Here is a 24,825-nt window from a genome sequence, read left to right as displayed (position 1 = left end):
TTAACTTGATTACCATTATTATATACATTCAATCTGCTATGAAGAGGCAGGCAACCAATGAAGCGTAAAAAACTTGGAGCGACACAAAGAGGTTTCTGGCCAGCTTCACTGCAGCAGCATTTTCGGTGCAATCTGACTCTTCCTGAAACAAGGGAGCTCAAGAAGATGATCCCTCCATCTGACCAGAACAAGGGGTCAGAGGAATAACACTGATAAGGCATATTATCATCCACGTTCTGGTATTTACAGTGAAAGACAAGTCCTGTTGTATGATTTAGTGTCATGATGTATATCTGACCTGTCCGATCCCCAGCCAGTCAGCGAGGTCTCGAGCATTGGCCAGAGCCGTGGACAGACCCACCACTCTGACACTCCTTGAGGTGTGGGAGGAGATGAAGTTTGTCCTGGACACAATGACCTCCAACACTGGACCCCTGTCCTCACCTGATCAGACACAATGACATCATAAATCAGAATGTTCATGTAGCAAACAGTATGTTTTAGTGTCCTCACACTGGTATGGGGTTTCTGATGGAAAATGTGCTTATGGAAATAGCAATGTGTGTTAAATGCTAGTTATTTCAGCTACTGTTAATAGTCCTACTTTCAATCATATTCTGTGGCCGTGTTGGATGGTGACAATTTTAACCTTTACTTTTACCCCAGTTTGTACAGTTTGATCAACATAAAACAAAAAACATTCCCAAGATGACAGCCTTCCCAGTTTTGAATATGCATGAAGAAACATGAAGATGCAGCTGCTGGAAGCTTGTCCAGGTGATGGTGCATTTTAGGTTTTCAAACGCCATTTTTCAGCTTTATTGCTGGCACACATGCTGCCCATCGCAGAAATACTGTCATCATCAGTGGAGAAGAAAGTGTGTGTTTTGAAGAACAGCTGATTGTCAGATAATCATGGCCCACAGTGTCTTTCGACCATCCAACTTTACTGTTTAGATTCCCCAGGGAAGAAGAGAGTCAGAATAAGGGCCATGCTAATCCAGCTTGGTTTAACCACTTAATAAACGCCCCTGTTTTAAGGTTCTTTTTCCAAAATGACATACCGAAATTAAAAGTATGACAGCTTCCACATAGATTGAGACTCAGGGTTGTGCTTGGTACCATTGGAAAGGTAACACCCTCACGTTTCTAGAAGTATAAGTGTGATTCTATGACATACTGACACAGAGTTACAGAGGTTGGAACACAGGTTTTGGTTTCCGTCCAATTCAAATGTCAATAAACTGACTAAGATATAAGGGCTCAGGTATGTCTATGGACACAGCAGACACAATTAGGCTCAGCTTGCTACACTCAAAATTTGAAGTCAAAAGACTAAAAAATTGATTTTTCATAATTTTTTTTCTAAAGGCATGTCTGTGCGTTTTGCTTGGGTCTTTTTTTTCCAAGAGCGCCTACTGAGACTCAAAGGCTTATAACTTGAGAACCCCTTTACCTAGAAACATAATCTTGGTCTCAAATGAAAGCTAAGACCCTGGGGTTTCTTGCTAGACACTTCAAGCTAGTTTTGGGTAAAATGACATGGATATTCCCATTCTATGGACTCTTGGCGAACTATGAAAAAAAATTGTGGCATGACGTTGTAGGCATTCTTGCTTCTTGCGGTAGAGGGCTCTTTCTAATGTTGTGTCATGGTGAGTTTAGAAGGCTATTACATGGTCTGGAAATAACTTTTTTGGGCTTAAAATAATCACGACAGTCTCAGCTTTCCAACAGAGAGTATATACTGTTAAGATCTGATTTGTTTTTACAAAGGGTGTTCGTTTAGTGAAGGGTGTTCCTATGTTGGAATGGTGTTCCTTAAGTAGTTAAGGCAGCTCCTGGCTAATGTCTGGTCACAGGAAAAGATAATGGACGAAATTGGACTCAGGCAGCAGAACAATGTGGAATCAGACACTGTTTTCACCACAACTTCTCAGTTAGAGCTGTTGCACTTGATGGAGAGCTGAACGAGGAGAGGCGGACTCTGTGTTTAAAACATCAATGCTTGGTGCTCACACACAGTCAAAGTTGATGACAGTGTTTCATAGGTGTGATACTTTTGATATAAAGATGCCGACCACATTATCATCACCATCTTGTTGCTGCTGCTTACATTCACCCTGATTCACCCTGCAGATTCAAAGGTGCACTATATGTTTATGTATATTCTTATATAAATAACTGTATATATGCTCTGTAATGTGAGTAGCATGAAGGAGTCAGGACAAGGTATGAAAATGTTGTTCAGTTCCTTATAAAGTGGGACACCTTGTCACCCTATCGGCATTGCGAAAGAGCACTATTTTAGATGCATCTGTCCATAAAACATTTACCCAGAGGGTTTGTTGTTTGTTTAAATACATTTTAGGTTAGGTGAAGTAGAGATATACTCAGAGTCTCGCCCTATGTTGACCAATGACGACATAGTTTTTGTGGGAGACAGAGGAAAGGCACTGGCCAGCGCAGGTTAGTCCCCAAACCACCACCCACTTGCTATCATGAGCCATATTAGAAGAGAAAAGAAGAAGGAAGATGGGAGGATCGAAGGGGGAGGGGGGATGGGAAAGGTAGCTATCTAAAATCTTTCAGATCAGTTGTGCCTTTCTTTCAGTAGTGGACTTGTCCTTGGTCTTCGCTCATAAAGATCTTCTTGGTTTAGTTTGCAACGAATGGTACTGGACGGTTGAAACCATCACTCCAGATTGCTCCATTGGGATGTTTCAAGTTGTCTTTTTTCAACAGTTAGCATCAGCCTTTGACAGCTTCTCTCATTGATTTTCCTCTTTCCATCAAAGATTCTTGACAATTCAGTGACCAGCAAACTTTTTCATAACTTTGTACACAGTTGAAACAGGGAAGCCGAGGCCTTTAGAGACAGCCTTGCACCATTTAAAATGGGAACTGGGAATAATAAATAGTAAAACGCCATCCTTCATTGGTTTATTCAAATCGTGCGAGCACTAACAATTTATCATCGCTGAGGTTTTTGTTTTTCAGACTAATCTGAAAAATGTATCTATTCTCTGTTCTGCCTTAATATCAAGAGATATTGTAAATGATTCAGATATATAGATAGATAGACAGCTTTTATATTGATGTTATTATTTTTTGTTATTATATATAATTTGTTACTATTAAAGGCGGAATTTTTGTTATTATATATAATTTGTTACTATTAAAGGTGGAATATGGAATATGAGCTGAATGCCGCCATCTAGTGTCTCAAGATCGTAGTTGCAACAACAAAAAGGTAATTCCAGCGGTCGGGTTGCCAGGTTTGGACAGGGCAGGAGGATTGAGCCTCCTCCGTTTCCTCCGTTTACTGGGTGTGGAGGTTGATGGGTCACGATCAGTATTCTCATATCTAGGATCAACGTGATATAATGAAAATAAGTGTAGCAGAGGAGTTTGACCGACAGGTAACGTTAGCTAAGTTAGCAAGCGAGTTAGCTTACCGATCCAGGAGAAAGTTTTCCATTTCCGCGTGTGTTTTGATGCCGTGGAAATCCTTCACCTGAGTCCATCGAGCGTATGCTTCACTGATATTCACTCTGGTTTTTGCTCTTCTCCGGTCACTCAGCTGCTGGGACAGATAACGCACCGTTCGCTGGGGCTCTGAAGAGCTTGCAGACTCCGCCATTTTACCCAGTGTCAGCCTAGCTGTGCCGAGCTTTGCCGAGCATTGCAGAGGTTGCGAAATTGGCAACCCGCAATGCCGGCCGCTATATGGCTGGTACGATGTAAACAGGAAGTCATTGTCGAACCCGTCAAAATTTCTTAAATTATTTATTTCAGACTAAATATAATTTTTCAAGGAAACGCATTACCTTTAATCTGCGCCCCTCTAAACGCCCCGTGGATGTATTATTTTTGAAAAAATATAGCTTTTAATAAGCATATTACATATTCAACCTTTAACTTGTTGTTAATTTTATGTAGTTTTTATTTTTTATTTTTTGTATGTTAATTTTGTGTTTCCTTATAATATTGTGAAATTTTAACATTATTTAGGTGGAGGTTTCAAATAAGCCCACTGGGTTTTCTGCCTCTTCCTGCACTGTATGTTATTTGTATTCTTTGTGGAGTATTTGTGTATTTTTTTTTTTTAATTGTGCTAAATAAATAAATAAATAAATAAATAAATAAATAAATAAATAAATAAATAAATAAATAAAAAAGATAGATAGATAGATAGATATATAGATACTAAAACAGCTGTATATATACAGACTCCTGTAGGTTAGCTGTGGACTCTTACCCAGTAGGTGGATCTCATCAATGATGAGGATGGCTACTTTCTGAACATAACTTCGGTTCTGCCAGCTTCTGCTCACTCCATCCCATTTCTCTGGTGTGGTGACAATGAGGTCAGCCTGCGCTATTGCTCTCATGTCTGGGGTGACGTCGCCTGTCAGTTCCACCACTCTGCACAGACAAGAACAAGGGAAAAAAGTCTCTCATTTCATAGAAACTGGATGGATCACAATATTTGCAAATTGAGAATTAAGTTCGTCATTACTCAGTTCCACCCAAAACAAAATAAATTCACTACAAAGCAGTACATGATTTCGATTCCAGTACATTTTAAGTTTATAATTTGGCTTTGAAGGCGATGCATGTGTCTTCTGTTAAAGTGATGCTGAAACAACAGAGCATTTACTGTTTCATGCTCTCATACCCAGTTACTCTGGAAACAACTGATTGAATGGTTAGGTAACAGAATCACAGCAATGCCTGTTCTAGATCATAATAGTATTATTTATAGCATCTTATTAAAATACAATAAACTAGACCTAATGGTCAGTATTTTAATAATCTTAGCTAGATGTTTTATTCACAAGGTCTAAATCCCACTTTATATTAAGGTGCCAAAGATCTCTATGTGTTATATCACCAATGTACTGCCTTGATTTTTCTTTCTTTCTCTTTATTGGCTTATTTTTTACCCTTTTTCTTATGATTATTGACAATTTTGGTTTAACTATATCTTATTGTCTGTTCTTATTTTTCATGTCTTACTTTTTGTGTCTTTTAAAGAATACCTGTTCACGCCATAAACAGTTCTGCCATACGTCCTTCACTAATATATTGTGTGTTTCTGATGTCCAGAATTCCAATAAGAATGAATTGTTATCATCAGATAGGATGACCTTAGCCACAAAATCATTCTGCCACTGCGTGGTGTCATCCACTTAGTGAGGGTGGTGTCTCAATTGTCACTTACTTCTTCCCCAGTTTCTCCTCAATCCTGATCTTCCAGTCCTCAATCCTCTCTCTGACCAGAGCTTTCAAAGGGGCGATATACACCACCTGAACTCACAGCAACAAATGAAACATTCAATCAAGAGAAACAGTGTAGGGTTTCTATACATAGGCTGGTTGTAAATTTGAGCTATCTTTCCACAGCCTCCCATGTCTAAGTACTTTGCTCTTACCTCAGCTTGCAGGTGACAACCACTAAACTGATCATTAACTCTTGGGTAACAATATTATATAACTGCTGACTGGGTTTCTAAGTATCCATTTTTTAAAAAAATCATTTTTTCTAAATAATGCAGACAATAAAGTATATGGTTATAATAAAGTGAAGAAATCTTCACATTTTTCTCTGACACATGCCAGGTTAGTATCTCAATTGTGAAGCTATAATTTTAAATGTATACTGCTTTGTACATTTTTCAAAACTCATGAAATGTGTTGATTTATCCTAAACTAAGAGCAACACCCAATCAATCCCCCCACAGGGCTCAATGTCAAAGCTCTCCCTGCTTTAGACCATTAACAGGCCTATGAAGCCATTTTTCTGACTTCACTCAAGAAACTGGCTTTCATATGTCATTTATAACATATTGTTATACTAGTTTATTTTAGTTTTCTGCCACTGTTTGTTAGGTTTAGGGGAATACGGTTTGAGTTAAAAAAAAAAAAAAAAGAACCAATCACAAGGGTTAGGGTTAGGCTCACTCAGGCTTTTTACCCGAGTGGCAGTGCTATGGCAGTACAGAAACGTGACTGGTCAGTTTCAATGATGGTCCTGAACCAACATTAATTATGATGTTCCAGGAACAACAATGCTAAACCTATCATGTAATTATCCATGGTTCTCCCGTAGGCACAACCTGTTCTGAAGTGGACCTCCATGAAGATGCAATTGTGGTTGCTGAGTGAAATTTGACTGAATGGAACATTTTCTGCACATTTACAGTTTACTGATAATGTCTTTCTACTGGGTTAAACAGATTCAACTTTGCTTGCTATAAGTCTTGGTTTCTTATGTCAGTAACAATGTTGACCAATATAAAAGACTGCAGCAATTAAAGAAACAAATCCCTTGAATTCAACAGTAATGCAGATGGAGCTAGCTAGACAAACCTTGGAGCCTGGGTACTTGTTGAAGACCCGGAACATGGCCATCTCTGCTGCAATGGTTTTACCAGAGCCTGTTGGGGCGCCCAGCAGGACGTTAGTGTCGGTGTGATACAGCGTGTGGAAGATCTGTGTCTGGATTGGGTTGAAGTGAGTGAACTTGTACAGGCTCTCATACTCCCGGTTACCCAGAGCTGTCACTGGCAGTGGCTGCAGGTCCAACAATTCTGAGAGGGAAAGAATAATGGAAGAAGATGAAGCCGGATCCTTCAATATGACTTCCTTTATGGCAGCTAAAGTAGGGCATATCAAAAGAAAAACACAGAATGTATGACAAGAACATTCACTGAGGGTGTACACCTGTAGACTGAAATGTTGTTGTTTTTTTACTGTCATTGAAAAATCAAGACAGTTATTTTCATTCAAATGACGAGGCTCAAAATGAAAAGGATACTTGTGTAGTTTGGGCTGAAAATTCAGTCACGCAATTTCTTTAGGAGACATATAAGAAACATATTTAATGTAGCAATGCAGCTAAGATTAAAACAATTAGTGACTGAGAACATGTATGTATTCTGCATGATTATTCACTTATCACTTTTACGTTGTGCAATTAAACTTTAATGATTATGTGGGCGAGAGGATGAAACACAGTTGTTCCAGTGTCAGCCAGTTCACATCTAAGAAAAGAAAGAGCAAGCAACATAATACATAAAAGGCCAGAACAATAGAAATGATTCAACCCCCTCAGCTACATCAAACTCAATAAAAAAAACATGCTTTGATCAAAGTGAAACTGAGGACAGATCTAGTCGGGAAAATATAAACTGTCCAGTAAATACATATGGCAAGGTAGTTAGATAATATTATTCTTTTGTTTACACAGACACTCCTTTCTCTCTTTTGACAGTGTTTTCCTTTAAATCATCACTTTTCTATCTTTCTTGTTAACAAAGTTAAGAACATCTCCTGACACTGGATGCAACAGCTGCATTTTTTTTTCTCCGTCAAGGAGGTGATGTTTTCATCTCAATTATCAATCATACATTTGATGCTTGAGCACCTTAACTATAGTATTCTGGTGAACTCGCCAAGGCATTATATGTTCTTACGTTACCTCATGTTCTTCAGGTGTCTCCATTTAAACACCAGATTTATGTTTTTTTCATGTGATTGACAGAACATGACAAACTGAGTCTTTTTCAATAAGAGACTCTTTAACGTATGAGAGATGGGTCACAGAGTGCCCTTCCATCAGGCTGTCGTATGATCTCCTCTGAGCTGTGGGTTTTTTTTTCCCCTGATAGCTGCTGTGATTGTGTCTGCTCTTACTGAGAGGACATGTGGTCAGAAATAATATGCTGGTTCCTTTTATCAGGCTGGAGGAGTGAATGTTTGATATATGGGTGGATAAGATTCTTCTGTTCTCCAGTCTAATTGAGGGTTTGATGTCTCCAGGCAGCTTTTGTGCAGGTTCCAAATGGCTCAGATTCTGTGGTAGTGAGCTGCTGTTTTAAGCCGACTCTAAGTTATAGTTGGTGTTTTTGAGGGAAGTAGCCTTTCACTTATGCCAGAATTGGATTTGAGTAAAATCTTAGTTACCTTCACTATGTCAGAGATACTTGATCTATCAGTCTATGAAAATCCAACTGGATGACTGTGCTGTTTTGTCCATATGTAAGGCTAATTTATACCAGTCTCTTGTGTCCCACATCTATCGGTACTGGCAGTGCAAAAGCAGGATAACAATGCAATGTAGCATGAGCAACATTAGCTTTTTACTTCTAATGATTAAGTCTGAACTTAACAACTGAAAATAACAGAAGTGGTGTTCATCTGTGAAGATTATCTTGGGGAACAAAACATGTTAGTATCATGAACTTGTGTTTATATGCCCCGGACTATGTGCTGAGACCCTATTTGTACTGTTGCTGAAGTTTTGTGCTGTTCTGAGCATTATTTGTGACTTTTTGGTGGCGGTTTATATTTGGATCCATTTACTGCAGTGTATTGTTGTCGTGCGGTCGTTTCTGAGGTTGATAAAACTTCGTAAATTAGCGGTCTGCTAACTTGATCTCTCGAGAGGGAGTCTAACACAGTTTCACGGTGTGTTAGACCATGGATTAAATTTACACTGGAATATCCCTTTAAGTTATATTCTCAAATCCGATTCCACATAGGCTTTTTGTGGAGAAAACCAGGGTGATGCTAACTTCAGGGTTAGCCTATAAAAATAAGTCATCGCTACACCACTCTATAGGAGCACACATGAAACCGAGGGTTGTTAGAACTCTGTTGTTTCAATGTATTTTGGTTCTTTACTTTATATAGTTCTTTAAGTATAAAACAATGACCAATAGTCTGCTGATAAGTAATCTGCACATGGCACCACCCCTCAAATATCAGCGCAGACTGGCAGGGTAGGAGCACTGCTAGTGGCCGGGTAATGAATGTTATTGTTTTGATTCTATCATGTTCTTAAATGTGAAGTTGTGAGTGACTTTTGAGCGTCTATGCTTTTGAAATTTAGAAATTTAAAGCTGCTATAATATTATTATCAGACATATTTCACTTGTTGTAGTGGTTATTCATTTTGCTGTTGTTGCGGTGCATCTCTGTTGGTCTGATTGCGTTCACAGTCACAGTCACGTTGCAGGACTAAACAATAGTAATTTAGTAACGGTAGTGTCTTTGGCAACTTATATGAGGGAAAAAAATCAGCAGTTATACAGGGAAATGTGTCTGTCATCCTGTCAGTCCTACTGACTCTTCATCACATTTCTGCCCGAAAAAAACAGTTTCTCCCAACATCATGTGAACCATCACACCTCTTTTGGTTCAATGTGAACAAACAATGGCGGAGAAAAGGCGAGCCTCGGTTGCGGCAATAATGCTACATGCGAGCGTCCATGCTTTTGAATCAGTCAAGGCAGTTAGCTGCCCATGTTAAGCCGGGTCTGCCCTAGGTTACTGCCCGTTGAATGTCATTTTTTTCTTTCCGCTGTTGCAAAATGCTTGCTCATGAGGAATGTTGGATCTCCAAATGAAAGAGTATGGTCTACACCTGCTCTAATGAAAAATGTCATGAGATAACCTCACTCAAAAACAAGGTGTGGGAGTAAAAACAGGGAAATGGAATTGAGCCTTTGAGTATGAGTGTGTGTACCAGTATGTGGGGGGTGTCTCTCGGGCAGAATGAGGTTCTGGAAGTTAATAATGCAGACGGCCTCTGCCCCGAGCCAGCGATCAGACACTGCCTTGATGTAGTACTGGGAGGGCAAGGGCTCAAAGATGGGGATAGTGAACACAATGTGCTGAGGCTCTCCTGTTACCACCTGGAAGGGAGAACACACAAAGTAAGGAAACAAGAACACACATCAATCATCATATGCTCTCTGAGGAAGACTGCAGACATGTAAACTAAGTCCACTTTGAAAAACAAACCTGTTTCTTCTGTAGGAGTAGGTACTCAGAGTGATAGATGTGGTCATTGATGGGATCCTCCACCCATAACCACCATGGCTCACCTACTGACCCATGGACCTGAATCGTTGAGGAGAACAACATTTCAATCAGAATTTCTCTGCAGTTGTAGTGGCGTTAAATTAATGGCGAGAGGCAACATCTTCAGGAGAAAAACAAGCAAACAAACCAAAAAAAAAAAAATGATAGAACTAGATAAGATCCTGCTATGGAATCACAACAGCAGCTGTTGGTACTGGTTACTACATTATTACATGAGACCACATCCATCTTGGAACTCGGCCTTAATTTTGATCTCAACTACACACCCGTAAAAAGTTTTATGACTGCATCTTGCATGATTGTGACACTATTGTTGACATACTCTATCCACAGACAGACAAACTGACTGACTTAGGAGAAACCCTTGCATGTCAGATTTGTGTCAAACTATTTCGATTGGCATTAAGCTATATGGTGCATAGTCGTAAACAAACCGGTGTTTAATCAATTAATCTCAAACTAACATAGAGAGGTAATACAATAAGTATTTGGAATTTAGGTCACAATTAAGGTCAAATTTTAAAATGTCAACTCCAACAAACTATCATAACTAATGTATTGTCAACACATTAAACAAAGTATCAGCCCTTAAAACAACAGAAAGTTTAATCCTAGAATAAGGAACGATACTTGAAGGGTTATGGCAGTATGTATCATGATATGTCAGTGGGGTGTGTTTCCTGGGTGCCATCAGGGTGGTGGCTCATGTGTCGGTACATGTGTCCTGGCTCTGCAGCCGGATCAGGGCTAAGCCAGTCGGTCTTCCATTACCACTCTCCCATGATTGGAGCATGCATCGCTAATCGGACATAAACATTCATCTTCATATTCAGCTCTTCTACAATGAGCTTCCTATTCCACTCAGATTCCATGACAAACCGTGGACTAAGCTTCCCGTGATCCCCTCTGGCCAGACTGCCCACTGAGCTGGGACATGCTGGCGAGGCCTGAAGGCATTCTGGCTCTCAAGGACAGATGGAGATTCCATGGCTGTAAGAACAACAAGGTAGGAGGAGCAGCTCTTCTTCCCGCCACAGTGAAAATGTGACTTCACTGGTAGTGTCAGGAAGTAGTTGTGGTGTGTATGTGGGGAGTGAATGTGGCTCTGTTGTGTTTTATGTAGTAAGTTTGGCTGCTTGAGTGATTTGGGACGTTTTTAAAGGATTTGGGGATGTTTTGACATTTATTAATGTCCAGAAGAAGTCATGTCACCAGTTTATTTTGAGTTATCATGCTTGGGATTGGACCACATGGTTACCTTCTCTGAAAAAAAGGTGAATTTACCTACACATGCAGCAGGTCAGTCCTTCAGCTTTTAGTCAGTCCTTCAGCTTTTAGCCTTTTACTAGTTTCATTTGTGAAGCATCGCTTACTGTTGTGATACAGCAGTAAACGGTGATACAATACACTAACATGCTGAACATGGCGATGCATCATTACATGTAATAATCTCTCCTTTCTTCCCTCCCCCAAAGCAATACTTCCTGTCTGAAGTCTTTTGTCCTACACAGGCACACGTAAAAAAAGCTTATTAAAAACCCGGTTACCTCTTTACATGACCAAGAAATCAGCTTTCTCCAGGAAGGATCTATCTCAAAGGAAATCAGGTTTCTGGAATCTGCTACCCTTCTTAAAGAAACCACAATTTGTGTTCATGTGCGATTATTGCAGAACGTTGGCAGTAATCTAGTTTCTTCAGAACATATAAAGTCAATGATTGTAGCTGCTGTGAATCCAAGCTGCCTTTTCTTATTCCTTTAAGTCTTTGTTCAATATCTATTCAATGCCATCTTCTCTTTTAAATTGCATGTAACATCAATACATTAATATACACTCATGTTTAAATGGCAATATTTAGTGTTTCTTGTGAATTTTTTTGCTTTTACTTTCAAATTTACATATTTAGTGTTTGAATTTAGTTTTTTTTCTATAACACTGTCTTTTTAAAGACAATGTGAGTCATGTGGGTGGGGAAGTGGGGACAGAATGACTTTTTTTGCCGTGCCAAAAAAGCTACCAAAATGATCCACTTCAACGCAGTCTTTATCTGTGGGCAGCTTCAAAACTTTCATTCTGGTTTTGGTGTCTGGGTTGTGTGCTAGTGAGAAATCAGGGAGTGCAGCTTTAGGCACCCAATGATTCATAAATGAAAAAATGGAAAGTGTCAGGGGTGCCCAAACTTTTTCATACGACCGTATAATTTATCAAGAACAAAATGACGTAACCTTGGTCAATGGAAATCATCAACCCATTGAGGGCTGGATTCAAAACCAAACCAAAAATCTAACAAAAAAAAAATTAAACCACAGGTCGAACCAACTTTGTGAATTCTATCACGGCAGCTCATAATGTGACTGTGTGAGTGTGTATGGCCCCCAAGTGCCTGTATGGACTCCTGCGATGTCTGAGCATGCCGCTGATGCCCACTGAGATCCGCTCCAAGAGCTGGAACAGGGCATCAGTGAGCTCCTGGACAGTCTGTGAAGGTACTTGGCTCTTTCAAGGCTGTCACATGTGCTCAATGTGACCTTGCTCTCAGGAGAGAGCAACTTTCTCTGGCCACCACTTGCAAAACCATTCCCTTTTTGGAGGTTGTCTTGCGTTTGCCTCTCCATTGCACCTGAAATTGAATCGAATCACTTGTGCTTCCTAAATTGACAGATTGATATCCCTGAAGTTTAACTGACTTGGCGTTATGCTGTGACTATTAGGGGTTCCCTTCATTTTTGTGAGCCGTGTATAAGGAGAATGAGATAACAGCAGGATAGTCAAGTGTTGCAGCATGTCATGTTTACCTGGTCATTCCAGCGAAAATCAGGCGTGATGATGAGACGAACGCGTAGGACAGTGCGTGTGATTGGCTGGATGCTGGCCTCCATTGTGATGGAAGGGATCTGGTGAACACACTGTTTGACTGATAACCCAACGTTGACATGGTGCAGCATGTGACCTGGAAACAATACATCTGCCATTAACATGTGTTTTGTGCCACAATTATGAGCGACCTTGATTTAGTTCTTACAGATTACAGTAAATTCACAGATACCATCCAATAGTTCTGCTTACAACTCTGTCGCCCTGAGTTTCTTTGGGACTGAACACAGCCTCAAAGACAGGGGTCGGTTAAAAGAAAGGGGGTATTGTATGGAGGTGATTTACAGCGTCTCTGACCAGACTATGAGTCCCTACACATTCTGTTGACAATGTGAGTGCATCTTCTACTCTTAAATTCAACTTCATATCTTAAACAAGGACAGAGAGGGATTATACTTTCTGACTTGAAGGCTTTTAACGCAAAACATCTGTTCAAGAAATGTTCAGTTACTGTTGACCTGACGACTGCAATGTAATTGATACTGTGGAAATGTACATCATAAAGACAACATCTAAACATGGATGAAGTGCTGAGTTTGCATAAACCGCATCCAGACACAATACTTTCCAAAAAAAGTTTGTAAGTATTATGGTGTGGTTCAGAATCATTTCAGTCTCATTATATATATATACACCAGTTATCGAGAACTGAGTTGTTTTTTACCGATCTCATCCTTCCTCATTTCCTTCAGTTTATCCACAGTTAGCTTCTTCTCCTCCAAGCGGTTTAGCACAATGTGGCTCAGGTTAGGGAACTGCCGCAGAGGGTGGGAAAAGCCCCACAGCCGCTTGTCAATCACCTTACAGAGGGTGAGCAGTCGGTAGGTCATGGCTGGCCACCGCTTCCTCAGGGCAATCTCAAACAAAGCCCTGACAATTCGAGCAGCATTCTGTGAAAAGTGACAAAAGCAAAAATGAATCCCACAAGTATACATACTGTATAGATATAGTGTATTAGTAGACCATTGATCTGCCATTTTCCAAAACAGTGATAGTTTTAAACCTAAACTTTACAGTTGAAATAAAATGAGTAAAGCACAGAAGCAGAGGTCACTTGCAGCAGCTGTATGGTACATCATGCTGTTTAATGGTGATTAATCATGTGTGATGAGGAGGAGGTCTGCTGTGTGCTGATGGATTGCTCATGTCAGTTCTGGTGGAAAGGTCAGGTGGCAGTGTTGATTGCTGATAGACTGCTCAAATATGCTCAGCCTGTGAGTGATCTGGTCAGGTGCTTTTATGATCTGATTGTCTGTGAGATCTGAATGCACTCTGGGATATTGAAATCTGTCTGTGCTGTTTGATAGCTAGTAGAAAACAAGAGGTCTGGCTGGACACAGGAAGGCCTGAAGTCTGAGAGAACAGATGCACCAAAAAAGATGTGGTCAATCTTCATAGTAAAACCGCCTTTTTCTATAAAAAAAGGAAACATATTTTTTGCTCAGTTTTTTTTCAATGTTAATCCAGACAACCTCCTGTCCTGCTCTTCTTTAGGAGGACTGGCGGTAGAGAAATGCCAGGTTAAACGGTGTCTCGGTCACATAGTTCGTCCACCAGAGGGGATGGACAAGTCGACTGTAAAATGTTCTGCACACTATATATCTTGTTCACAATTGCTTAGTAACTAAATTCATGGAATTCTAGTCAAACATGTTTATGTTGTATTAAGTGTATACAACAACTAAAAAAGTGATTACACTTTAAAACACATCAGACAATGCAGAGTTATCCATTTTTGAATGCCCACATAATAATGATGGTTTTGGCCTTAAAAATCCAGCAAGAGATTGAGGAGTAGAGTCATCAGCAGACTCAAAGAACAACAATGGAAAAAAAATCTGCAACGAGACGAGTAGACCTTGTCTTTTTCCTTCAGTGATCTCAACAATAATATGATAGAAACCTGCTCAAGCATGACTATGTATGGTTATGTTGCATGGTTTTCGTTGTGCAACATCAGAATGTTGAAATGGAAATATTCTTTGTGATGGCGTGATATGATTCAACCATGATCTGATAGCTGGGGGTAAATGGGTAAACTTTCTTATTCCTCCAGGTACACATACAGTACTTAGGCAAGTAATTGAGCAATAGTGTGCTTCCCTGCTGCTTGTCAATGGGTATGCATTGTTAATGTCCTTTACAACACACAAAAGTGCTCAAATTCCGAATAAACAGTGTTGCACAAGAACAATGAATGATTGTTTCCATGTAGTCTCCTTACTGAAGGAGAGGATCAAGAGGCTATTTGAACCAGCAAGGAGTACGCAGAGTACCAAAAAAAAAAAAAGATGTGCGTGTATATGTATGTATTTTCACAATATCAAAGTATTGGCTGATATACACACATTTCTTTACAAAATAACCCTCTGCTAGAGACATTTCTTTTTAAACGCACGCGCGCGTATGGCGTTAAATCGATGTCAATACAACCAGAGAGACACACAGCAATGCACGCACGCACACACGCACGATTATTTTGTTATGCGTGCGTGCGTGCGTGCATTGTTACGTGCAGATTGTATTTTACGCGTAACAAAAAGCTGCGTACGTATGAAGCAGCGTGTGCACGTCTGTCTGTCACTGTGTGTGTGAACGCCTAACAACATTTGTCAAACAGTGACAGACAGACGTGCACACGCTGCTTCATACGTACGCAGCTTCTTGTTACATGTGACAGAGTTTGCGCACGTCATTTCCGCGTAAGCGCGTGGCAAAAATGTTCAATCATCTTCATGTGAGCGTTAACACGTGCGTTCGCAAAAAGACGCATGAATGTTCCGCGTAGTCACTACGCGTCGTGTGATTACCGGCGTGCAGCAGTCATCACATGTGAACGTGCGCGTGAACGGGGGGCCATTATAAGTCAATGAGGAAACTACATTACACCTCAGGCGCGGCTTGCTGAACAGGCTTCAAAGCAGGCGCGAGTGACACGTTCAGTTGATACGTGTGCACGCTTTTTGAAACGTTTTTAACGCCATAGCGCGTGCACACACACACACACACACACACACCTGCTAGCTGAAGTCAAAGGGAAGGTCCAGTTTAGTCTGTGTATAGATTCATAAATGCACTTGTACATTTTTTTCAGTCAGCTGCATACTAGCAATTGCTTCTAACTCTAATGCGTTTTAAGTTTTTAATATTTTGGCTTTAATGTTGTTTTATTTTACAGATATATAGTTATTTTACAGATATATAGTTATTTTTTCAATATAAAGTAAACAAAAAAGGGTATTCTGAATTTTCTTTCATGGTTGGATCTGAGAGCTAGGGTGGCAGGCAGACAAAGACCACAACACAAATTGTATTGCAAGTCTGCTCGTTTTACTTGGACACAGAAAAACAAAAAAACAATGAGACGTCATGGCAGGAATTAAGAGGTCTGCAGAGAAACCCTCCAGGAGGAGTCACAGGCCAAAGACATGGAGATCATAGAATGTTTTTATTTTCCAATGACAAGAGGAGAAAAACCAACATTGGAGAGTCATGTTATTGGTTAGTTTATGATGAGACAAGCCAGGCAGTGTTCTGTTCAGTATGTTGTCAACACACTTCAGATGCCAACTAACTCATAGTTTCAATTTTGGGAGTAACAACCTAGAAATTTGAAGTCATAAAAGACCTAAAATGCCACATCCAGATAAGAAAGATGGACAATATGGTCCTGTTGCCTGCACAATCTGTCTGTGACAGAGGGAGCATGCCAATATCTTCCTAAATAGTCTGAATATTGTCCTTATAAAATACAATATTAATTGAAAGTTGTAGATGTTTGGTCATGTTTTACATGCAGTTACACACTGCCTTTAAACAAGAAGTTGTTGGCTACAGCTACAGACTGATAACCATTCCAGCTGTCCCTGGTCCAAATCTTCAATAAACAGTGGATGGATTTATTGTTTTGTGTTGGCCGTGAGTTAAATGAAGAAACCGTCACACAAGAATTTACACAATGCAATAAGAAGTTACGTTTAAATGTATCATTGGGTGCATCTTAATGAAAAAGTCAGGCACATTGCAACCAGTGTAAAAAGTTCATCTGTTGCCCAGCTTTAAATTCTCATTGCTCCACAATGTATAGCTGCCATCGCAGACTATCCAGCAGACACATCACTCCTATTAGTGTAAGGAGCAAATCTGCCTGAACTATTCCAAGTATTCAGCCACATGGAGTCAGTTACTGTGGGAGATTCCGTAAAGATGGATAAGGTGAGCAGGGAGAGAAAGAAAGTATGGAGAGACATCAGACTCTGGTAGTGTGTGCATACAAATACATTCATTTCCACACTATTATAAAAAATATCATTTTACTCTAACAGGACTGTTGTTGCAGTTGAAGTTGTGTTGCTTGCTTGCTGAATTACTGTATGGGCTCATATGAAATTGTACACAATTACACCCAACCCAATCATTTACATACTGTCTCGATAGGGTAAGGTGGATCAGTGAACCTGAAACAGTTTTATTTTATCTTCAAACCATCAGTTGTTGGAGGTATATTTGAATATATATTTGAGTGTTTTTTGTCTCTTCCTTAATAGTAAAATAAAAACCTTTACCACTATTTCTTGAAAATGAATAAATAAAATAAACAAATGAAACGATTACCTGATTGTCATATTAATCTACAACAGTCATAATCATTAGTTGCAGCATTAAATATAATGTTAGGTTTCACAGCAAAGTCTAAAGTAAGTCTCTGAATCTCTGTCCAAAAACAAAATCAAACTATAATTGATGCTGACAGTTAGCAGCTCATTTAATGTGTCTCTTACCCTGACCTGCAGCCTGTTACATGAGACTCATACCTGGAGCTCCACGGCGTGCCATCAAAGTGGACACACTGGTAACTTCATTTCAGTCACCGCAGTAACTTAATTTGATGGAAAGTATTAAATCTTACCAAAAATGTAATCAATTTGTGTTCATATTATTGCACCCAAAAAAAAGAAAACAATGTCAAACAAACGCAAAAACAAAAGAAAGTAAGCAAGTTGTGTTGGTGACCTGAACCCACTGAGCCTTATACAAAAGGAATCTCACCTCAACATGCTTTATAAGTAAACACAAAAATCATGTATTCCACAAAAACAAGAACCCATGAGATCAAAACGCAAGTATTAATCAGGCAACATAAAATGGCTAAAACATTAAATAACTAAAATAGCGTAATCAGGGTGTGTGTGCCTCAGTATATGTGTGGGTGTATGTGTGTCCACTTGTGTTTGAGTGTGTTCAGCAGAGAGAAAGGTCACTTAGTCAGATATGATCAGGTTGGATATTAAAGTTTGGTTCATCTGACAGGTCGTAAGACTATAATTGAAAGTCTTGAGAGAGTCAACTGAAATGCAGTCCACTGCACCATCTAAAAAATATTGTCATTTGACAGTTTTATTAATTGGTTTATCTAACAGTATGTGTGTGTGTGTGTGTGTGTGTGTGTGTGTGTATGTGTTATTCCTTGTTCCTCACCTGTGCCACATAGGATAAGTCTGAGATGAGGGAGAAGCTGTCCACCTCTCCTCGGCTGATGTACGTCTGAAGCAGGACGTTGATCTTGCCGTAGCTGTTCTCCACCCCGCCTGCAGCCGGCAGCTCACAGTAGTTAGACAGCAACTGATCCAGCTCCTCCAACTCCTCATCACGGACCTGCCAACACACAAAACCATCGCTACACATTTACATTTTCAAATCATAATGGATATAAAGTGGATGAGTACATTTCAACTGCATACTGTGGGTAGACCAATACCGTAGACCTCATAAATAGAGGTTTAAAATTCCAGCTTTTAAAACATAATGCAGACTATAGGTGGAGATATATGGTGCTTGACTGAAGGTCTGATAGTCATTGTTATAGTTTATAAATGATGACCTCTCACCTTCAGCTGTTCGAACTCTTCAGCTTTAGACACAATACTGAGGATGTCGGCTTCTGTTCGCTGGGAGTTGAAATTTTCATTGAAAGTCTTGACAGGAGGAGAACAAAAAGAAACAGGAGTGGTTACAAGAGTCATTATGTCTGCTGCAGGGATTTGTAATGAATGTGGTAAAAAATGACGAATCAGATACCTGTGGTGAACACACAAGCCTTCTTTCATATGTAAGGTTACATTAGCTAATATGGAATTTTGGGTACAGGAAAATCGAATTTGCGTTTAGTTCATATTGTTTGTAGTCTTTCCATTAACTTTTAAACATGCAAGTAATTGTAATTGTTTGTCTAGTAATTGTTCCATTGTTGTTAATTTACTGTTGTTAAATCTTATTATCTGTATGTCTTAGTCGGGACCCTGGGTCCAACGGAGCAGTATTTAAAAAAAAAAAAAAAACTTTAAAAAGTGTTTGCCAGGCTGGCAACCTGGCATCAGCTTTTGGTCACAGAAACTGAAAGCATGGCAGCAATTCTAAGTCACTGCATATTTTGAGTAATTAAGATTCCAACAGGGGGGAAGGCAGGTCTTTGGTTGCATCACCATTGTCTCAAAAACAGATGTATGCATGCAAATAAATGTACCAATGCTTGTGCAGTGCTGTCTAGTTCCAGTTCCAACGTACACAGCAATGTTTAAACATTACTAATGCAACTAATTCAAAAAATGTATTAGGGTGCTTGTTTTGCTATGTGTTGTCTCTGTTTTCTATGGATTAAAAAGTGGGTACACATGTATCTGATTTAAAAGTGAGTCTACCTCTATGGTGTTGTATCTGATGTAGAAGTGAGTCTACCTCTATGGTGTTGTATCTGATGTAGAAGTGAGTCTACCTCTATGGTGTTGTATCTGATGTAGAAGTGAGTCTACCTCTATGGTGTTGTATCTGATGTAGAAGTGAGTCTACCTCTATGGTGTTGTATCTGATGTAGAAGTGAGTCTACCTCTATGGTGTTGTATCTGATGTAGAAGTGAGTCTACCTCTATGGTGTTGTATCTGATGTAGAAGTGGCTGGCTGTTCTGCCCAGGTCAGTGGATGCAAAGTAGCCAGTACGCTCCTCAAAGCGGATCATCCTGGCCTTGTCCAGCTTTCTGCCTGACTCCAACACCAGTTCCTTCCTGTACAGCTCCAAGGAGGGATCCATCTGGGAAAAGTCAATTTATCTTTTTTTTTTTTCAACTCATTAAAATCAAGTTAATGGAATGTAAAACATTTCAGTTTGTCTTGTGTCATGTTTTGTTTACTTGTTTTATCTTTTACAGTATTCTTTCTAAAATTCCATCAATAATTGCAAAATCATTTACTAAAAGACTTATCTATAGACATAGGTCTGTATGACCTCATGGATGTACAAGTGTAAATCACAATCAAGTTTAGATTGATGGTCCCCCCCCAAATGATGTTGGAAAGACAGACAGGTAGAATAAACACTCTGGGTCAAAAACCTGAAAAGCCTTGTGGTTAATGCCGTATGCCAGTGGGTTGGCCCTCATGCGAACATAAAGGTAGGTATAACTGAGCCACTTCACTGCCTCCTCCACGTTAGTGACTGACCCCAGGGCGACCTGAATCCAGGAGAAAGAAAAGAGAAACGTCTTGACACAGAGTCGTTAACATCACTGGTCTCTGTCCCCATCTAATGGACACTTCTGGAAACTGCAGTCTCAACATTTACAGCCTGACAGGATGATGGGAAACAGACGTGAAGATGTGGCAGAGATGTATTTGCCTTTCTTTCCAACTCAGCTTGTAAAGGTGATCACATACATGTAATGTACATCAACACACTTGTTCTCATCTGGTTTATTTTCATGATGTGTTCTTTGTAAAGAGAACCTGCCTCTCATATTGTTAGATAAAGGCGATAGAACGCTGAAATGCACGAATGAAACCAGTAGAAATGATCAAGACATGAAGTCACTGCTACTTTTCTATCACCATAGGAAGGCCTCGTTTTTTGACATCAACTTTTAATCCACTTGCGAGAAATAAAAATATCGCAGTTCAGTGCAGTGCAGCTCATAATGATTTCAACACAGCTAGACCGAGTGCATCACATGGTAATGTGTTGAAGGAGCACATTATAACGGCAATTGGTGAATTCTACCTGAATACAAATAAAATACAAAGTCTATTTCTAACTCTGCAGTGATACAAAAATAACACAATGCAGACAAACCTTATGTAATTCACTTCAAAATCATACACTTGCTAAAGCTTGCTCCGTCAAGATGTTACTGGTATTCTGTCCCTTTCTGATGCAGGAAACCTCCGTATCAACCAACAACACATTTAAACCTTTCAGACTGAAGAAAGCTATCTGCATCCAGACTTGGATAAATGAAGGCGACTCAAACATTAGTCCTGTCCAAACAAGGCTTATGGATACTGACCTCAGCATTGAGGTTGTCGGCCAGGCTGTCCTGGAACTGACTCTCGATGGGGTTCTGCTGAGTGAGCAGGGTCAGGTAATGGCTCAGTTTTTCATGGGTGGTGATGATGGTGCCCTCTCCGTACTTATCAAACTGGGGACGACCCGCGCGTCCGAAAATTTGCATGACGTCCAGAATGCCCAGATCCACCAGTGCACCGCGCTTTGCATCATAGATTTGAGTACCCTGTTATGGACACAAGAGACAGAGAGCGTACAAATATTTCTGTGAATATCTTATTACTTATGAGGGGAAAGCTGCTCATTTGAAATGTGCTGAGAATGGACAAATCACTTGTTACATGGGAATGAGAGATGGAGAGCTTGATATTTAACACTACAAATTACCATTGAGTATTAAAATTGTGTGCATTGGTACTAAAAATAGCTTTCTAAATATTTGAAACTATACTGAAACATTCACTTACTGATGTTGGTAAGGCCACTGACATCAGTAAGGAAGGGTATTTCATGTTATTGTTCGCTATGGTATCATTTCCAACAAGTGTGATGATATTTAGTGTCAATACACTGTTTGATTAATCAAACAGTTCAGTTCTCTATAATTCTGTAGGAATTAGCATTTTAATATTGAAAGCAAGGAACCCAAAATGCTCCATACATTTTGTGGTAACTGTATTAAGTGAACGCTTGTTTGGTAAAATACAGCACTGAGAAAAAATATACATTGAATAATCAAGGGCCTCGAAGTGGAGCCTACATTTTTAAAGGCCCTTAATACAAGAAGGAAAGAATGAAAGCAAAACAAAGAAACTCAAAAGAATAGAACCTTGATGATAACTGCATGGGCCGGCAGATTCACTCCCCAGGCCAGGGTGGCAGTGCAGACCAGCACCTTGAGGTGACCTTTAGAGAACATGCTCTCCATCATGCTGCGGTCAGACCGCAACATACCAGCATGGTGGATTCCAAAGCCTTCTGGGAACATCTCCTTCATCTGCTTGTTTCTAGAGCGCTGGATCTGAAAGTGGTGGCAAGAAAGGTTAGTTCAAAGAAAGGAAAGAAACATGCTTGAGGGCGGTTGGGAAAAGCAGCTAGAATTTTTTTTTTTTTTTTTTAAACAAGAAATGCTAAGAATAAAGTGCCCTCTAGACCAAAAACATGACATTGTGGAAGTGAAGTGAAAAAACAGATGAATCAGCAGCTCTCTGACACAACAACAATGTAACACGATCAGCTTCACAAAGATATTACCAGGGTTTTCAGGTGAATTTTATTAAAATGCACAGGTGCTGACTCGCTGTGGATAAAAAAAAAATCTGCAGCTCAGAGACCACACACACACACACACACACACACACACACACACACACAGTGTGAGACTGACATGTGTGCTGGTGACTGACAGTAGGACTGTGACCTGGCCAGGCTTGAGGGGAGCCCTCATCACAGGGCTTTATCTCTTTCTCTGGGCATCTAAATAGAGGTCAGCACCAGCACTCAGCCGCACAGTGAAGTGAAAGCCTATTGCTGCCAGCAGCTGTCTCAATCACACACACTGAGTGGTTGGTATGCGATGAATGTCTGGATTTGTATGCAAACCTTGTGCATACAGGTGGAGGACTGAAACTAAACAGCACAGAAGGTGGACTCATGTCTGACTGAAAATGTGGGAAAATGTCCCAGATTTTCTTCCATAATGTGAAAACAATACACATTTGTTCAATTTAAGTGAAAACAAGCAATTATTTCTACAGCCATGTTAACAGTGCTATTGCTGTTGTGACGCTAGTGTCAGTTAATGTAACTCACATTCAATAATATTTAATGCAGACAATAGTCTATCTTCTGTTTTGCTCTCTAGTGGATAAATAGCTTCTTTTGCTTTACATACATCAAAATAAATAACACATTTCTGAAATGTCATGGAGGACACATTGTATTTTACAGACCATCTTGTCCCAAGCCAATAGAGATCCAATGCCACACCCCTTACCGTTTCCATCATGGGACCAAATTTTGGAAAAAATATGTATGGTAGTGAATGGAGAGAGACAAAAACATTTTTGATCCCGCTTGAATTATGCCATGAAGAACACACATAATGTTTGTAAATGTAAAAGATAATTTTCAAAGTCCAGAAAGATGCAGACGAATGCTCATCAAAACATTGTATGTGTAATTAATAGCCCAATTCAAACTGGATGAAAAAAAAGAACTGTCTTTCTTCATTCACTACAATGCAATAAAGCCCTATGGGGCAAACTAGAAGGGCCATGACTTCAGCTCTTTATGAGCCTCTTACAGCTCGCACTGCCTACTCATAGCTGTTGCTGGTCTGGTTGGTTAGTTTAAGGCATGAGGAGATGAAAGATCATCAGTGATAGGGTGAGAGAGGGTGGGCCTCACGGCAGTGGGTCAGCTCACAGCAAGCCAGTGGGGACATGTCACATATTATATCTGACTTCCCCTGATACACCGCCCCGTGCGCCGCTCAAACGAAAATGGATGCAGATATACAGACGTGAGTGGGAAGATTCAAATGCTTGGCTTTCCTACAGTGTCAGGACAGACAAAAACCAAACAGCAGTCTCACAGTTCTTTGTATACCAACCATCTCCTGAGGCTGATACAGTAAGCGTCTTAATCGCTTCTATGCTGGGACATCGCTTTCTATTCAGATTATATTTATTTTCTGGCTGTCTTTACTAGCAAATAAATGAAACACATCACATACAAGGGACTGATTTCCTGGTTAGATCTCAGTCCCTGAGGTGGATGTGTCCTAATGTGGACTGGCCTCAATAGGAGATTATGTGATGCATAAACACAGATTGATATGAATCAATATAAATGTACTGCCCTTGAAGAAAATACACAGTTATTAACTAATACTTAATCAATCTGGACCATTGCATCCCTCAGTACTACTGATTGAACAGTATAAAATTCAAAATTAAAAATAAAGTTAAAAACAAAATAGTGTTTTACTTCATATATTTTTCTCAGATGTATGTAGATATGCCATTTTTGTGTGGTTTCACTGTTTGGATTGTGTGACTACCTTTCAGTACAGAAGACAGGCAAATGATAATCATTTTAGCCAAATCTCTGTTCACACTATATAACAGCAATATAAAATCAATGCAACATCAATATACATTATATGTAATCCAAAAACAACAAAGACAGAAAGAATATAAAAATTAAAACAAATTCTATACAATTCCTACTGTTTATTGTAATATGGCATGTTTTCCTCTCTCGAATTGAGGGTCTAAGGACAGAGGATGTTGTTTACTGTACAGAAGTCCAGCATATTTCTCCTTCTCTTAGCTTTTGATATGGCTCTGTATGCTGATAATCAATTCCAGTTTCATTCTTTTTTGCAGTGATTTTTTGAAATAAAATCCCATAAAAAATGATGCAATAGAACAAAAAGAAATCATGCCATGCTGTCTAAAGCCATATATGGCTGAACAGAGCAAACTGTGGCCTGGTGGAAGTCCTAAGGGCCTGGTTGTGCAATGTGCTGTTGGGATCCATGTGAGCTGGTGAAGGTAGGTAATTGAAATGCTATGGCTGAGGCTTAGCTTTGAGGTGTCAGAGTGTGTTACAGCCATGCTTCCAGCATCTAATCTAAGGTGAGTTAGCACTGATGTCTGCTGTGCCATGGCTGTATTTGAGATGGCAGTGACCTAAGCTCCTGATCAGGTCCCATTAG

The 24,825-nt window shown here is 39.8% G+C and overlaps 1 protein-coding gene across 1 annotated transcript in view; it reads right to left on the bottom strand.

Annotated features, from left to right (window-relative positions):
- The window catches only part of ascc3 (activating signal cointegrator 1 complex subunit 3), a 169,680-nt gene that overhangs the window by 39,338 nt on the left and 105,517 nt on the right, over positions 1-24,825 (bottom strand). The window contains exons 15-28 of the mRNA XM_030394226.1: positions 21,931-22,122; positions 21,103-21,327; positions 20,155-20,274; positions 19,689-19,853; positions 18,657-18,743; positions 18,247-18,423; positions 13,433-13,658; positions 12,690-12,844; positions 9,814-9,912; positions 9,536-9,704; positions 6,376-6,596; positions 5,228-5,313; positions 4,262-4,428; positions 299-444 (exon numbers count right to left, since the gene is read on the bottom strand). Of these exons, the coding sequence (XP_030250086.1) occupies positions 299-444; positions 4,262-4,428; positions 5,228-5,313; positions 6,376-6,596; positions 9,536-9,704; positions 9,814-9,912; positions 12,690-12,844; positions 13,433-13,658; positions 18,247-18,423; positions 18,657-18,743; positions 19,689-19,853; positions 20,155-20,274; positions 21,103-21,327; positions 21,931-22,122 (2,235 nt within the window). The remainder of the gene's footprint in view (positions 1-298; positions 445-4,261; positions 4,429-5,227; positions 5,314-6,375; positions 6,597-9,535; positions 9,705-9,813; positions 9,913-12,689; positions 12,845-13,432; positions 13,659-18,246; positions 18,424-18,656; positions 18,744-19,688; positions 19,854-20,154; positions 20,275-21,102; positions 21,328-21,930; positions 22,123-24,825) is intronic.

The sequence above is a fragment of the Sparus aurata genome, chromosome 17, assembly GCF_900880675.1.
Source record: "Sparus aurata chromosome 17, fSpaAur1.1, whole genome shotgun sequence".
Classification (NCBI taxonomy): Eukaryota; Metazoa; Chordata; class Actinopteri; order Spariformes; family Sparidae; genus Sparus; species Sparus aurata.
Note: the sequence above shows the minus strand (reverse complement) of the source record. Positions and strands in the feature narration are given on the sequence as shown.